General features: G+C 36.4%; 1 protein-coding gene across 1 annotated transcript in view; it reads left to right on the top strand.

The window, feature by feature from the left end:
• The window catches only part of LOC135324659 (GTP-binding protein Rit2), a 176,610-nt gene that overhangs the window by 52,262 nt on the left and 106,596 nt on the right, over positions 1–17,752 (top strand). The window contains exon 2 of the mRNA XM_064501370.1: positions 1,960–2,016. Coding sequence (XP_064357440.1) covers positions 1,960–2,016 — 57 coding nt within the window. The remainder of the gene's footprint in view (positions 1–1,959; positions 2,017–17,752) is intronic.

Genomic DNA, 17,752 nt, shown 5'->3' with positions numbered 1-17,752 from the left:
TCCCAGTGGCTAACCTTTTGCACATTACAGTAAAAAGTCAGTATGATGCTTCTGAATCATTTCTATCCTTTTAGTTCCTGTGAATTTTATGAGGATATAAATGATGTATTGATTTGGATCCATCTCCGGAAAGAGGAAAAATGTTTAGCATGAGTTCTGGGTCTCCTCCTAGGATTCCAGTTTCAGTTGTGAAAACAGATTTTGCGATGCGAGCATTGGTCCAAAAGGAAACAGAATCAGATCAGATAGAGTGGTTTGCTTTTAAGAAGCTTGGCAAGAACAAACAGGGAAACAAATGGAATTCATTTGTGGTGCAGGCCCTCAGAAAGCTCTGAACGTGTAGGCATAAACCATATGAACAGTGTCTCTTCTAGCTGCCTCTGTGTCTCAGAACAAACTAGGCAAATAACATTAGGCATCAGTTTATACTTCAGAAACAGTTATCAGATGGAGGTGCCTAAAAATCTGGCGAGATTAAAAAAAAAAGATGTCCTGGAAATGGAAGTGTCCAAACATACTTAACATACTTAAAAGTAATGCATCTGAAAACAGATAATATAAGAAATGTCAATGTCATTGCACATAGATTTATTCACCTGTAGTATGTATAGGCTGAATGAGCTTTTTCTACAGCTATCCTCTCTGAGTTACTATGAATTTATAATGCTGCTCCTGAACATTTATATTTGTCTACACTAAAGATGCAATAATTTATTAACATGGTAATAAATGTTTAATACTCCTTGTCTGTATCATTTTATAAAACTATCTAGTTAACCCCATGATTCTTTAAAATGAAAGGACAATACTAAACAAAAAAAAAATGCCATTTTTAAAAAATGGATAAATTTATGCACAGAATTTTCAAAATGTGGAGTTTTTTGTTCATAACTTCTGCTATTCAAGGTGTCTGAGATATTCAAGATATAAGAGAGAATCCCATGTTTGGTTTAATGTGTATGGACTGATAGTTATAATTCAGGTGGGATTGGGTTACTTTTTTTTTCTTTTTACAAGTGGCCACGTAGCATCCGTATTGAAAATTTAATGCAGACATTAAAAAAACAGAAGTTATACCCCTTTAAAAATCAGGAAATTGGCTTAAAATCAAATGGTATTTTTTAAAATATATGTTAGGTTCTTATTTTACTTCTGGTTTCTGAGTGATTAGAATTCACCCATTTCACATTTGCAAGTTCTTTTCCTCACAGCTCTTGGTGTTGGGGAGGTACTTGTACTTTATAACTGAGCTGAGATTAGTATTCAAACACTTAAGGAAAAACGTCAGTGACAGCAGAACTTCCCATGTTGTTCTGATAACTGATGTACTACTGTGATCTAAGCGAAGCCATAGTGACAACTTTAATAGTTGTCTTCCAAAAAGTCTGTTCCATGTTCGCCACAAAGGCAGTTCACTGGCCACATATAATTTTTAAATTAAGGAGTTCTAAAAGAAGTTCTGAATCTTATTTTTTTATCCTAATGTATTATAGTACTCAGCACAATGAAGATATGATTCACAATTATGATTGTTTTGTGCAGATATCAGCTAGAGAACCTAATTAACATTAATTAGGCTGGACTATGATGCAACTGGGCAAATACTATAAAAAAATTAGTTTAGTTTAGTTTAGATTTTTCTCTAGAGACTCTAATGGGTTAAGAGTTTTTACAGAGTGTTGAAAAGATGTAACATTTTAATACAGAAATTGATAAATGATATTTTAAAAAAGAAGAAATTAAGACAAATTACAAAAGAAATGTTTAATTTATATTATTTCTATTTATCTATACTTAGTTATCATTGTAATACAACTGCATTTTTGCAGTTGTAGACATGGAACATACTTTTGACTCACTTTCTAAGCTGATATTTTGATAAATGAATTCTCTGCTTGTTCTTTTGCCTGTTGTCATTTAAAGACATTTTTCCCTTCCCTTTGTCTTTCTCCTATCCAGCAATGACAATGCAGTTCATAAGCCATCGGTTCCCTGACTATCATGATCCGACTATAGGTGAGTAAAGATTATTCTGTCCTTCATCCCTTTCAATCTTTCTGTCTGTTTGAGATACTCTGGGGTTAGAAGCGAGATTTGTGAACTTTAGAGTAAACCTTATTTGTCTGATGACAATTAGATTGTGTCATGGTCATACTAGAGTCATTTGCTCCTGAAATGCTTTGTACGAGATCTCTTTTAACAACAGATTTTTGGTTTCATGCTCAATAACTAATATTGGCTGTGTAATTATAGTCACAGAAAAGAAAAGAAAAATCTCACAAGATGGAAAACAGTCTTTCAACATACTATATTTAAATAAGGTAAAAACTGACCAATCTGGAGGGGGGTAGATGGAGTTTTGTTATTTTCATACTGCATGCATTTGGAATGCAATGAAAATCACCTTCTTCAGACACTAACCGCTGCCTAATGACTGTGTTGCTGAAGTACAATGGGAAAGTGAGCTGGAAGAGAAATCTAGGATGAATTCTGATTGACTTAGCTATATTTCTATTTCTACGTCAGTGGCTGTAGCAAAACTATATTTCATTAAAAAAAAATCAAATGTTTTTCCCTATTCTAAATGAGGTACGAATTTGGAAGATATAAACAGAGTAAAAAACTGAGTAATTTTAATGCCTTGAACAGCCCTGGATTCCCATTCTACTGTATTGAACACCATCTATTAACATCCTAATGAACTTCCTTTGGATGTACAAGCATCTGAGTCCTGTAACGCTAAACTAAGGAGGTGGATTTGGAGTGTTTGGGTGTATAATAGTCTCTACAGCTCTTTAAGAAAGCTATCTAAGGTGCTTTTTAAGGAGGATTAAATTAAAAAAAAAAGTAAAGCCCAGATAAGAGGCAATAAAAAAGAAAGAATATGACTCTGTTTTACAGCACTTGGGATGGTTTGCCAATGACCTGAAAAATGTAGGTGCCATATACAATATATCTTGACAAAGGAGGCGGACAAGAGGATCTTGAAGAATTTCACCATTCACCATTCACTCAAGAAAGATGATGACTTAGGCTTTGCATAGAGTATATCACATATGTTAGAAGTGTGTTTCACCTTCCCAGTCTGATAGAGAGAATGGTTACCTTGAAAATATCTGTCTAATATTTGTAATTCCTGTCATATAGTTAGCTTCCATGTTGTGGATGTCAAGAATGGTATAACCTCTATAAAATTACTGCACGGCTAAGTAGATCAGCCAATGGTAGCATTTCTTTTAATTTGCCCTCTCTATAGTATTCCACATTCCCTGGATATTAGCTCCTGGTGAATGGCGATTTTTAATGAAGAAGACAAATCTATTTATAAGCTGTTCACACACACAGGAATTTTATAATCATTGCAAAATCATAAAATAAAATTAAATGTACGAACTCTAAAGAAGGCAAAACTACAAGGGCATTGCAACCAGTTCATTTGTTGCACTCAGGAAAAAAAATCTAATCACATGTAATTGGAAAAGAGGAGAAGAGAATTAGTAGTTACTGACACCATTAAGTTATGTACATACACCCCTCTTTATTATTAACTATCCACCTGCCATCTATATTTATCCATATATTGTATCTTGTCAGAATCTTAACTTATTGGTCTCTAGACACTACCACAATATGAATAATAAATAATCATAAAGAGAAAGAAAGCTTATGATGCATTATAAGTACACACTACAGGAATGCCTAGAGGACCTAATCAGGATGAAGGTCTCCTTGAGTAAAAGGCAGCTTCTACACAGTAAAACCAACACTCTAAATAGGAAAAGAGATAGGGAGATAGGAAAAGGGATGTGAAATTTTGAATTCAAATTCACACAGCTTGCCAGGGGCAGAGCTGGAAGTAGGACTGTGAATTTTATCCATTCAGCACTTCTGTGTCTCAGAACATGCCGAGGACATCCTGAGACAAGCCTGTTTTCTATTCATGCTTCCAAATATGTACTAAACAGCAGGGTATAATCTTGTGCTACAAGTACGTATGTTTCCTGTTGGGTGTATTTCTGGTATGACCACTCAAAATTGGACAAAAAACAAATAGAAGGAATCATTTGTTGCATGAAATGTGATAACAAATATATTTAAAAATCTCAGTACCCTGAAAAAATTTATACGATTGAAATTACCATTAGTACTTTTCAGATATGGGTCTCAAATCGTAGGATTCATCGCACTGTTTTTTGTACAGGTAGGCATACTGTAGGTATTTTCCAGATGTGTACTAAGATATTACAGTTCAAGAGAATTTTCTGGGTTGGCAGAAAAAATGGTGACCCAGAATTAGCGTATCCAGGGCCAAGGCTGTATTGATAACAGGAGTTGCCTGAGGGGAAATTATTCCTTTAAGGTTTCAAGGAACTAGCCAGTTGTATGTAGCAGAAAAGTTATCATTTTGAGCCAGAACAGTGATCTGTCTAGTCAGAGATTTGGTTTTTTTCACAGTAACTGAGCAGCAGATGTTGAGGGAAGAAAATAGAACCAGGTCATGTATGAAATGAAACTTTACATGATACACACTCCCATTTTCCAGCAAGTGGCAAAGCACAAAAGTGAACATAGATTTTCAGCTATGTCTGAGATCACTGACCTCTCTAAAAAATCAATATATTGCCTTTCTTCTGTGTCATGCATTTTAAGCCCCTGTTTAATTTCTCAGCAGTTTGTATCCTAGTTCTGGAACTCATGAGCTGTCCTAAACTTTTCTGGACATACTGCCCTCAGATGCATATTTCTTTGAAAATAACATCTTCTGCCTATGGTATTTTAAGGCATTTTAAGCCACAGCAGTTTCTGTGAATGACACTGAGAAGGTGATATTCTGTGGAAATAACCAAAATATTGTATTATGTGACAGAATGATAATCCACAGATTTCAAATATTAACCAACCTGCTTAGTCTACTATGCTCCAGTTAATCTTTAGGGTACGGTCTATTATTTCCTTTGCTTTACATGGGCATAAGAATCTAATAAGTGCCTGCATGTTTTTCCTTAATGTTCTTGCACTAGCTGCACAATTCTCTATGTTTGGGGATGGGGTGAGAATGCTGTAGCAGTAAGCACTGTACTTGTCCATGCAAATTTAGCCTTGATTTAAGTGGGTTAGTTCTGTCAGAAAGGATATTATACCTCCCTGCATTGTGCTGAGGATTTTCCTGAGACATGTACTAATAGAACTAGGAGGAGGAGAGGGGGAGGGAAGGTAATTGGAGGTACCTTTGTAAATAACCTCATTGTCTTTCAAATCTGAGAGGCTAATCACTTTAAAATTTGGAAGAAAAACTTCAGTAACCCCAGTGACTATTAAATGAGTATAAACATTTAACTTTTTGCTGCTTATTTAACTTTTATAACCATTTAACTTCCCCATTGTTTTGTCCTCTTTTTGACCTCATACTGTACCCTGAAAACAAGTATAGTATTCCTTGTTATACAGACATTTTTTGATATGTATTATATAAGCCTATGGCCCAGTTTAACTTTTTGCTCTCCACCTTAAGCATTGACAGGGGAGTGGAATAATAATTTCAGCTGCTTTTTCATCTCTAGATTCTTGTGAACTTTACTTGCATCTAATTAAAGAAGATGGGACAATGAACTATTCCCAAGGTACTTGAGGACAGAACTGATATAATTTGGTTGATACTGTAGGTGAAAAGCAAAACCAAACCAGGTTCAGCCCATACAAAAGTGCCACAAAACCCTCTTGTATGATCAGTTTGTGATTATTAGGATCACACAGAAAACCTGGAACCAGGAAACTAATAGTTGAAATTGTAATAGCTTTGCTTACACTTAAAAATAAGTGGCTGCCAACTGGTTTTCATGTTTTATTTCATAAAAGTCCAAATCTTGTTGATTCTAAACAATGCTTTCATGTTATTTTTTTGGGTATAAAGGACACATTTTATGTACTGATCTACTCCTGGCTCCATACAAGCATACACTTGGGCAATTCACTTCCAATTAGATGTTTTTCCTCATTTTAGGGAAATATACTTCATCTCTAAAGCAGTAAGACAGTGGGCTTTAAGGACAGTCTAAATATGAGAATATGTTGCTGTGTTTTACCTATTCCAACACAAGGCTATGGTGAAAACTTCTTACTGTTACTGGCCAGAGATGCAAACAAGTCATATCATTTCAATATGCTGCCGAATGTTCTTCCCCTTCCCACTTCTGCTTGCCTCCAAACACACACTGAAGAGCTTATTCTGAACATTGTGCAGTAATGATCATGTATCATTAAAAATCCAGAGGTGTTTTTTTCCCCCCTTTTTTTGTCATAGACCCTAGTAATAGGGATTTTCCTTATCATCCCTTTTCATTATGGTTAGAGATTATTTTACTTACACATTAGTTTTTTGTTTTTCTGCAGTGACTTGTATCTCTAGCAATATAGTAGAAATATACAATTAGAATATAATGATTCTTTGTGCTTACAACATCTTTCTCTTATCCACTGACATTGGAAATGTTACTGGAGATCTTGCTGATCTTAGAAAGTTGCTGCTAATGTGAAATAATGCAACATATTTATTGAAAGGGTATTTTGATCACTACATTATAAGATATTATAGGTATATGCTCATAGACTTGTAGTATTTTTCAAATACATATACACATTTTGAACATGCTAATTTTGATCCTAAAAGAGCTATGAAAGTAGATTTAGAATCATCTGCATGTTTTTCTCCCATCTGAATTCCAGACTCCTGTGTTTGTCATTTATAGAGGGAGTAATTATACCTTTGAGCAACTTGCTGAATGTTGTGGTGGACAGTCCAACACTGGAGATTTTTAGAGACTAGTTCGAGCATTTTTTTGAGGGAAGAGGCTGCTGTTTGTTCTCTGTTTTTCTGAGTGGTGCATTTTTCTTACAATGCGAATTTATTCAGAGAAGTCCTCTGATTATTGACCCTGTCAGAATAAATGATCACAGTAAATGGTCCCTTCTACTGTATGAAACCTCTCTTTGTCTTACCTTGTCATAGTTTGGAAAAGCTGATAAGATCTTGAGAAACTCAGAATGCTTGACATTATATACAAATATAAATACATATACATACACTTAAATATATGATTAGGTGTTTGTATATTTGTTTTAAATATTGAATAAATCTGCTAACAAAGTTGCTGAGAAGTTAAAGGATATCTGAAGTGTTAATTTTAATGTTGTCACTTTGAATTTAATTCCACTTCCAGATAAAGCAGGAATAATTTCTGTATTTTAGGCTTGCTACAGCCATTCCAGTTCAGATTTTCGAGCCAGGAACATATTATTTTTTGTAAGTAAATGGGGAGGGGAGGGGGAAAAATTCTTTTAGTATTGGACATTTGTGGGCAAAATTTCAGAGGTTAGCACTTCATGAAAATGAAATGATTTCAGCGCACATTTAATATTTAATTGCAATCAACAATGGGAACAATTTCCAAATGGCAGTGAATGTGATCATTTTCTGGAGCAAATGGATAAGAGCAATTTACACTCCATACATGCTTTGGCAATATCACAGGGAGTTAATGCAAGTAGAGTGGCAGGAAAAGGAAGCATGACATAGTGTGGCAAACTGGACAGCCTCCAAGATGCTCATTAGCCATGTGACTAATCTTAAAATGAATACATAATGCAAACGAGATGCGAAAGCAGCTTCCTGTTTTGGTGAGATATCACTGCATGAGATTGTGTCAAATGAGCAGTTGAGGGCATTAAGGCTGTGTCAATGTCACACTTTAATTGAAATGGGTGTGGGGTGGGAGGCACTTTAGCATTAAACGCATGAATTTCCATGAGATTTCCTAATGTAGTAATGCATTCACCAGTGCATTAAATAAAACACATTTGAACTCATCTCTAATAAGATGATGGAAATGTGTGGGTGAATTTGAGAAAAAAGATAAAATGTGACTGCAAATATTCTAAGCTTATATAATACATCCCAAAAATGTCTGTATAACAAGGCATATTATACTTGTTGTTGGGACACTATAATGAAGAGGACAAAACAAGGGAATTAAGATGCCATTAATAAAGATAGAGTGAAAGAAGACAGAGGTGGGACGCATCTACTAGATCAGGCGAGAAGCCTCTTACCAAAAAAGTACTGTTCAGATTCCTTTTTAGGATACATACAGATTTTTTTAGATCATTTCTACTATGGTCTAAAATGTGTATGTTTATATCCCATCCTTATTTTCATTCTCATTTTCATTTTCCCATAAAAGGTAATATATTTGTGCTGGACTGAACAAGATTTCATGCATTCAAACTGGATTTGAAGTCAAGAATTATTTTTTGTTTTACAAGTTTCGTATAATCTAGAGCTAACCTGTGGTGACTACTTTTCATTTATCATTCTTCATACATCATCTGGCCCCCTGTGGATATGATATGACACAGGACCTATGGAGGCTGCATGCCTTTCTAATATAGATACTGAAAACCAGGCAAGATACCTCAGAGCATATCAAATAGCAACAGTCGTCTGTGTGTGGGCCACTGGATACAACCTATATTTCCATTAAGTATAAGGGGATCTTAGATACCTACCTCACATGTAGACACCTATTTTGTAGTGGTCTAAAGTTTGATGCCTGAATCTGAAGCACAGACCCTTCCATGGTAGATGATCAGAGCAAGAGCCATCACAAATCTTGATGGTATCTCTATGAATGTCCAGATAAATGTCCATCAGTGAAGGGAGGAAAACACAGGATGAGGGGGCCATGCAGAATCCTTGTTATGGTGGGCAGACAAAGGAGAATATCATCATTTGTGTGGCATCATGCGTGCTCCCATTGTAAGGTTGAAGAAAAGTATAAATAGAAAAGGAGTAGCATCAAAGAAAGTAGGAATGCAAGAAGCTCGTAAGCTGTTCCATTAGTTTAGACTACAACAAGGCAGTGAAATTGTCAACTCTCTGCTTAATACTATTATAACATCCTTCTATGATGGGAAACAAAGTATTTGAAGCCATGGAGGATAGAGACTGGAAAATCCTAGCAGATCTTTCTTTCTGTAGTGGAAAAAATTTGATTAAAAAAAAAAACCCTCCCATTTCCCTCAGAAAGAAATATTTGAAAAGGTGGTAGTTTCACTTTAAAGAACAGATTAATGATAGTTCGATCATCTCTCCACAGTTTTAGCTATATGCATTCTCAGTTCAAGGTGGTTTGATTCTTTGTTCCTTCCTCTCTTGGGAACTTCACTATTTTCCCCATTAATGAAACAGTCCAGACCCATTCTAAATATGCTGTGTTACTTAGATACATGATCTATAGCCCTGCTGTTAAACTTTCTTTTTCAGGACTTTTCCTTGATACACCAATTATTCAGACTTAAACAGTTTGCAGACTTCATGGAAGAAATAACCAAAGCAACCAATTAAATTTCTAGGTGCTTACTCAAGGTGAATCACATCTAAAATCCTGGACACACACTTAGAGTCTGCTACATTTTTGTCACATATTTTCTTACAAATGCAACTCATCATACAATTATTTGAGAGCTGTTTACAGCAGGTGACAGCTACTTGTCACTTAGCATTTTCAGAGGCTGAGGGAACAGTGCTTAATCAAGTAATTTTGCCGTGCTAATACCTCAGATATAAACTATACCAGACAGGCAAATGCAGTCTGTGTCTTTCTAGTGAAGGCTGGAGTAGATGGCCCAGAGAGCTGTTCCTACACCTGTCATTTTCCCCCTATCATTTCACCAGTACACTTGCTCAGAGGTGGGAGGTTAATCAGAAATCCTTCGCTAGCATTTAGGTCTGCAGTCTAAGCTTGGAAGTGCAGTTGCCTGTCTGTGTCCATCACTCATGCCCTTAGAAAACATGACGTGGCAGCTGTGCTGGCAGATGCACTTCAACCACAGTGCTACCAGGCAGTAGCTTCACCTGTGAGTATCTGCAATATGCTATGACTTCTCAGGGGGCAAAATACTATGTAGAGGAGACACGGTGTAGAAAGAACTTACTTCTTTATCCTGAACCAAGAACAAGGAAGGATGCATGAGCTATCACATCTTAGGAACAAACTTCAGAGGCTCACAACTGATTTTGATATTACAAGATGAGGTGAACCAAATCTAACATCTCATTCCTGCAGAAAAGCAGGAAGTCCCACACCTGTCTCCCCTTCTCCCAGCCTTATTGGCTACATTAGACTCCTTTCTGAGCTGATTCAACACTAGTCCAGATGAAAACTAAGCCACCGCAAAGTAAAATGGTTGTCGACCAAGTTAGTGAGTTGAATCAGTTTAGCAAACAATTTAGCAAGCTCCAAAAGTGGTGCAGGAGATGGCATAGAACCACGAATTGGGGGAACATGAGGATAAGTGAAAATGAAACAGGAGAAAAGAGACCTTTTCCTTTTGGGAGAGGCAAGCTGTGAAAATGAGTCAGCCATCTCACCCTGCTTTTCACTCGGACACCAACCTCTGAGCCAAAATCCCTTCTCAAGCTGATCTCTGTTCTCAAAGAGAATACGGATAATTATTGGTGCCAAAAGTATAGATGGATTCAAAAACCATTTAGGAAACTATTGGAGGAAAAAATCCATCAAGGGCAATTTAAAACAAAGATTCTGTTTCTGGCTCAGAAGGGCCCTTGAGGTGCAAATAACTGGAAGCTGAGAGAGCATACCAGGCAAGAGTCACTGAATGGGCTTCCTTGGGCTATTGATCACTCTCCAAAAGAGGAAAATAGATTAGATGGACTGTTGATCTGCTGTGGCTTTACTCTTTATATTCTCATTTAGAGCCTTTACCTGCTATAAATGACATTAATTGATACTCTAGCCAGTGATCTGATATTCCTTTCTCCCCTGTTTCAGAAAGCAAGCAAGTGGATGAATGACTCCTATACTTCCCAAATACCTCTGTTCAACAGCTGCCTGCCATGGCTGGAACAGGCAAGAAAATTTTCTGCTGTATGGTGCCATGAGACACATATGCTGCATGGTCACATGGAAGAAAGCACCCCTACCTCTTAACTGTTAATGATTCTTACTTATTATCATCCAACCTCCCTTAACTCTCTTTATGTTAGGATTAAGATACATTCCTGCTTTGGATACCTTCTCTTCTGCAATGAGAAAAGTGTCAGTGGAGGATTAAAGCATGGTGTATAGCCACTGTATTCCTCCCAGATACCTTATAGTTTAATGGTGTAACTGCTAAACACAGAGAGAAGAAAAATAATCAAAACCTGTTTATAACAGTGTTCTGTGGCAGTTGCTGTTCTGAAGCACTAGTTAGCCAGACTAAAGTCTAGGGAGGAGAAAAAAAGCCTTTTCTCTTAACTGTGACAAAATCAAAGGAATTCTGAGGTATATTCTCTACTACTGCTGCTACTGCTGCTTGCTGCTGCTGCTGCTGCTGCTGCTACTACTACTACTAGTAATAAGGAAACAACTAGATTAGAATCCTTTTATAATGGTATTGGGCATATTCAGAATATAGAAAGAGTTAATCAAAGATAGAAATCTTTATTAAAACCTTTTTGACTGTTCTACACAAAATAGACTGTGGGTTTTTTTCAGATCAACTGCGTACAGGAAGGGAAACAGCCTGAAGACCTGTATCTCAGCAACTTGTGTTTTTGCTTTGACTCAATGCAAAAATCCTCCCCTTCAGCCGCTCTGATTCTCCACTTAATCTATTAAACTGTAGTAGCAAAAATTGTTGGAGAGTACTTCTTTTCATCACAGAAGAGCTTTTTCTCAGAGGTGAACTCTCAAGCCTTGCTTCAGGCCTACACTGATACACCAAACACTGACCGATTATAGAAAACTGGGACAATAGCTCTTCCTAGGTTATAAGCTGCTGTGCTCTTCTTAAGTTATAAGCTGCTGTAGGGCTTTTAGTAGAGTCTGATATACAAAGTCGCATTGGATCAAGCCACTCATGTAATCTGGGGAATTTAGCTCTTAATCTACAGTTTAAGTGTGAGCAAAATGTCAGTCTGGCTGGTGAGCTTAAGGCAGGTGAGTTTATGTGTTTATACAGAACTGCAATCTGCAGTGAAGTCACACTTGGGTCTCTAATTCACAATATAAATATACAGACATCCTGGAGAATGATTCATCTCAAACCAAAATATACACCTTAAATAGATCAGATGAATAGTTTAGGTTGTTAGTCAGAGCTAAAGCTGGGCAGAATTCATCCTATCCAAAAGTATGTGGCAACTGAGGAGAAGATTCAAAGATCCTGTGAACTAGGTGACTGAGGTTGGAGTGAACACCTAAGCCATTTGTGCCCTTAGCCCTCTGGTTCTTTAAGAGGTATCACAATGCACATACAATCATGACAAATATGGTTGGGATCATGAACTTAAAAGAAGCTGAATTGAAGTGAAACTTGCATCCCCTTGAATAGGATCACAATTGGAAGATGTAGTTTTCCATTCTCTATATATTATGATTTGTAAAAATACCTCCTAAAATGATTTATGAATTTGGAGGAGACATTCATGGTGTGATATCCTAGAGGTGGATGATTTATCTAGCTCTATTCAAAATTCTTCGTCACAGGACAAATGTCTCCATTAACCTTTCTTTCACAGAAGCCGGCAGCCTTCTACATCTTACTAAATCCAAGGCGCCATCCAAGCTAATAGCCACGCAGATATAGTCAACTTGTTAATTACTCCCCCTGAAATGACAAGAAGTGAATTCGTAGCTGTCAGATCCTCCCACTTGGTAGCACAATCACGGACTTGAAAGAGTAGTGAAATTGCTACCTGCTATTCTTGTTCCCCAAGATAAGGATACTCGGACTCCTGTTAATTATCATGTTTTGATTAAACAGGAGTACTTTGTTCACTTTGTTCATGTACATCTTTGAAGTAAATGACTTTTTCCTGGAAGCAGAGAAAGTAATGATATGCCTTTATTAAATATTAGTAGTATTATCTATATTGTAAGTGGTTTCTAACAGAAAAGCAAGTGCTACAGCAACGGTTTGCCTGAGTTATCTTTAGACCTGATTTGCAAAAATATTAACGTTTGTAAGGAATCATATTTTCTTGTATAGAACTGATTCTGAAAAAAGTATTCAGGACACACATGAATAGTCTTATTCACATAGGACAATTTATAAGCAAAATTTAGCCTGCTTAAAGGATTGTAATCCAAGGTCTGATGAAGCATGGAGTGAGTTTTCTAATCCAAGGTCTGATGAAGTGCTGAGCGAGTTTTCTGGGCAGCAAGTCATAGCCTTTATAATTATTTATATAAACTTATTCACTTTTGTAAATGCTTGTAAATTAAAATCATAAATGGGGGCTTTGTTGAAAACAGTATTTGCATCACTACTGGTAGTGACTACATTGGGCCAAATTACTCAAACAGGCTTTGTCAGTCTTCTAGGCAAATCTCTGCTGTACCTCAGCATCTCTGTCAGAAGCCCATTTTTATTGATAGAGGGTGGCCTACTCCACTTCCAAGGGACTCCTGTATTTCACAGTATGTTGTTACATCATAGAGCAATCAGCTTCTCCATACATATGTCTATGAGAAAAAAGGAAGGGGTACACCTTGTTTTCTAGACTTCATCTTCATTATATGAATTGTAGTTAGAGCTTGACCATAACTCTTATGATTTTGCTTTTCATGGGCTCTTGTGAACATGTATTTTGCTTTTACTAATAACTGGTCTTCTTCCCATCATGAATTTCAAGGAAAAAAAACCTGCAACTGGAAAACAAAATATTATAAATATTATAAATAGTAAATATATATATATATATATACCACTTGTACAAAAATAGCCTGTGTTTCCATAGCAGAAGACATCTGTATTGAATTTTTTTTAATTTTCAGTCAGCTCCTGGCCCTAAGTCTTTTCAGGACTAGATAAATAGTTTTATACATTTCTGGTACTCCACATATGGATCAATTTATCATATTGTCATCTTACACTCTCAGATACTCTCAAACCTTTATGCTTCTCTGTGTTTGCATGCGTAGATAAATACATACATAATTAAACACACACACATGCAGACACACATTATATATAAGCATATATGTCTAACCTCACTATAGTAAGACACCCCCATAAATGCTAGTACTCACAATTAAAGGATTTGTTTACTTGTTGTATCAGAATATTTGAGTCTGAACTGAAGTAAAAGAAATATGATTGTTGTATCCGAGTCAATAGTGTGAAAGTTTTCTCTTTACCAAGGACAAGTACTAGTGGAAAAGGTGGATCTTGTTGGTCTTGTTACAAATGGTGGGTGTGTTTAGTTGCTTTCTATGCTACCATAAACACAGATTGAAAGTGTTATTTCATATATACTGTAGTTATAATGTATTTGCACTGTGCAAAGACTTCTGTGTCCCCATAGCAGAGAGGTCTGACTTTGTGCGGGGTGCTGTACAACTGCAGAATGTAGCAGTCAGTGGCCTTGCTATCCACTTAGGTCACACATGCTTAACCTTATTTGCCCAAAAGTTGATCTCACCTTGAATTTTCTATTTGATGTTGTGTTTTGTCTCCTTCCTGATGAGGACTTGTAGATGGAAACATCTCCCTTGCAACTTTCTGTACAGTAAATTAACTCTTAATTTTGGTGCTTCTTGAAAGTGAGCCAGACCATTGTTAGCTGGAAGTGCAAAGTCATTGTTTTCCCCTTTTCCAACAGGTTTGTTAGTAAACAGCATGACAATAAAGAGCCAATGGGAGAAGACAAAACAGTTCTGACTTAGATTCTAGTTCTATCAGATTTCTGTTCACACACACCTTTTAGAGGACAAATAATGCTTCTTTTTGTGCCTACCACAGACTAAGTGAGATTAAGTTGCTTGTGCTTCCCTTGCTTTTCAGCAGAGAATGAAAGGGTACCACAATAATGAAACAGCAAGCTGACATTGAAGAAGAGATTCTTGCACATGTCTATAAACATGACCACAAAAAAAAGGAAGACAGAAAGTGCAATGGATAATGCATTTCCCAATTTGGAAGGCACTGAGTGCATTTCAGGTCACTGAAAAAGCTGTGGCATTAGTACCTGATGCTGAAAATCAATCAGGCTCCCTGAGCAGCTGTCTTGCCCTGCAATACACAGATCTGAAACATTAAGCAGCCCAATAAGAGGGAGAAACTTAATTTGAGAGCAGCTGTTTTAAGACAGATATATAATGACATTAAAAGAAGCACTGCGGTGAGGTGAGAACCAAACAGAATGCCTATTAGGCTGAAGAAGCTTTTAGTTTTATTATTGAAACCAGACGCAGATAGCGTACAGCCAATGGCAGCTGGAGCCTAAGTTAGGAAAGGAGTGGGACCACAGTATGAAAATGAAGATGGCTCAGTTAAAAAGTAATAATAATAAATAGTCAGAATGCATAGGACTCACTGGGCCTAAACTCAAACCTTTACTATGCTGCAATAATTCTGGATGTTTTACAAGTAATCTAGGTCCTGTTCTTCAAGGTGTTTAGGCACTACTACTCATTGGCAGTAGCAGGATTAAGGGCATAAATTCACTGAGAACATGGGCATAGTCTGGCTATGCTTCTGCTCTCCACTGAAGTATTAGCACTGATTATTTTAGGAGGTCAAAATTGACTAAAAATTACAAGGTGTTCTACTCTTCTGTTTTCAGACTTACCGAACAGAAATATCTTAAGATATTTCTATTTGGATCTTTACTCTTTAAAATCATAAAGTATTTTATGAACACTCAAGGATTTGCTTTTAAGTATCACTGGAAATATAGGAAGGTCTAAAATGGAACGTGGTAGTTATTTAAAAACATGTCATAATGCTGAACGAGGGCTAAATAAAGGAAATGGAGAATTGCATCTTCAGTTGAGATTAGTAAGAAGAGCTGGAGAGCATAGCAGTAATATGCATTTGAATTTGGCAAGGTCATTTGAAAACAACATTATAGAATCTTTTCTGAAGACATATGTGGCCAAGACCTTGGTTTAATATCTTATCTGAAAATATGTTTATGCTAATCTGAATGCTAAAATGAAAACTGAAATAAAGTGCTGTGTTTCTCATCATGTAGCTCTATGTATAATGAATAAATGTATGAATTCCTTTTATAATAAGCACTTAACTTGACTAATGCTTTGTTTTCTCTTGTATTATTTTAATTTTCCCAAGGCCTACACTATATTCTTTTAGTAAGAATAATCCTAAGAGAGAGAGGTACTAACTACATCGAATGCTCCATCGATTTTCTGCTTCTCTTTCACTGAAATATAGACAACAGCAGAGATGCCCAAAGTGTGTGTAGTTACTGAAGAAACAGCTTCCATCTGTGGGTTTTGGAAGGCAGTGGTCATCTTTTCTGTGCTCTGTAAACCATAAGCAAGATTCTTCTGCCTGGAATGATGTTGTTTATTATAAACAAGAGTAGGCAACTTTTGCTGATAACACAAAACTGAGCAAAATCTGAACGATCTGACAAAGCTACACAAACAGCAGCACAGGGGCAAAAGCAGTTCAATGTTGAGAAATAAAAAGCAGCCAGTACTGGAAAGAATAGCCTGAAATATTCGTAATTGCTGGTATAGTAAAGAACTATGTAACAATATGCAGAACAGGAAATAAAATATGTATTTAAGTATTGTGACTACTAGTCTGATGTGATGTGTACATTCCTAATTTTGCTACTTGCCTTATTTTTAAGGACAGTTCTATCTATATGAGTATTTTCAGGGTACAAGGTAATCAAATATCTAAGTTCTACTGTGGCCATTCATTGCTTATCATGTGTGCATAGCTCATAGGAAGGCAGCCTCTGTGACTTGTCCTTGTCTGCAGAATGCTGATAGCAATGCTTACCCAAATTATAAGACAGTCATACGCCAGGAAAATAATTATATGCAAAAGGAAATCATAAGACCAATATATTTTGATGGGCAATTCCTATGACATACAAATTTTTATCTCAGACAGTTAAGTCTCTATCCATCCACTCCCTTCTTACTTAAAAAAATCCTTGTTTTAACTAGAAACAACACTCACCCACCCGGATTCATGATCAGTCCTATGTTCAAAAGCGTCTCTGAATTAAAATGCGTATGTAGCTGATAATCTGAGCATACCAAGAGCTGTGTCTCCTGCTGTGTCTTTGGCACACAAGGAGAACAGCAAGAGGCAGAACTCCAGGTGCGACTGTCTGAGCCTGGACTTCCTTCTGCTGGATTGGCACCTCCTTAACCAGATAAAACATATTTTGGCTCATCTATATGTGAGGGAATCTGATTGTTTTTAAGTGCAGTTAATAGTGCACAAGAGAGAGAAGGAGGGAGAATATTTGGTTGGAAGGAATATAGGCAAAATTAACTAATGGAAGAATGAGGCGACTGACCTAGATTTCAGGGACTGGAATATGTCTCATGCAGATGAAAAGTCCATTCCAGCTCCCCTTTAAGTTGTATGCCATCCAAGTCTATTTGTCATGAAGCAGTTACCTGCTCATAGCTGAAAAAGCTGTTTGATATATTTTTTATGAATCTAGCTTCTCCAGTGCTAAGATAATTGATAGCAGCACCAGCTTGCATTAATTATTGTTCTTCTGTCTTCAGAATGATGTCCTTTAAAAAGGAAAACTGAAAAAAGAAAATGTATTCATTTTACAAAAAAGACAAATAAAAATTTCTTTTCACTAATTCATTTTAAAATATAATACTGCAAAGGACAGTAGTACAATTAAGAAAACATGTTTGAAAAATACATTTCTTCTTGGTTTAAATGAGATATTCATTAAAGC

This window comes from Dromaius novaehollandiae, chromosome Z (genome assembly GCF_036370855.1).
Source record: "Dromaius novaehollandiae isolate bDroNov1 chromosome Z, bDroNov1.hap1, whole genome shotgun sequence".
Lineage (NCBI taxonomy): Eukaryota > Metazoa > Chordata > Aves > Casuariiformes > Dromaiidae > Dromaius > Dromaius novaehollandiae.
The sequence above is the reverse complement of the archived record's forward strand: the minus strand, read 5'-3'. Positions and strand labels throughout refer to the sequence as shown.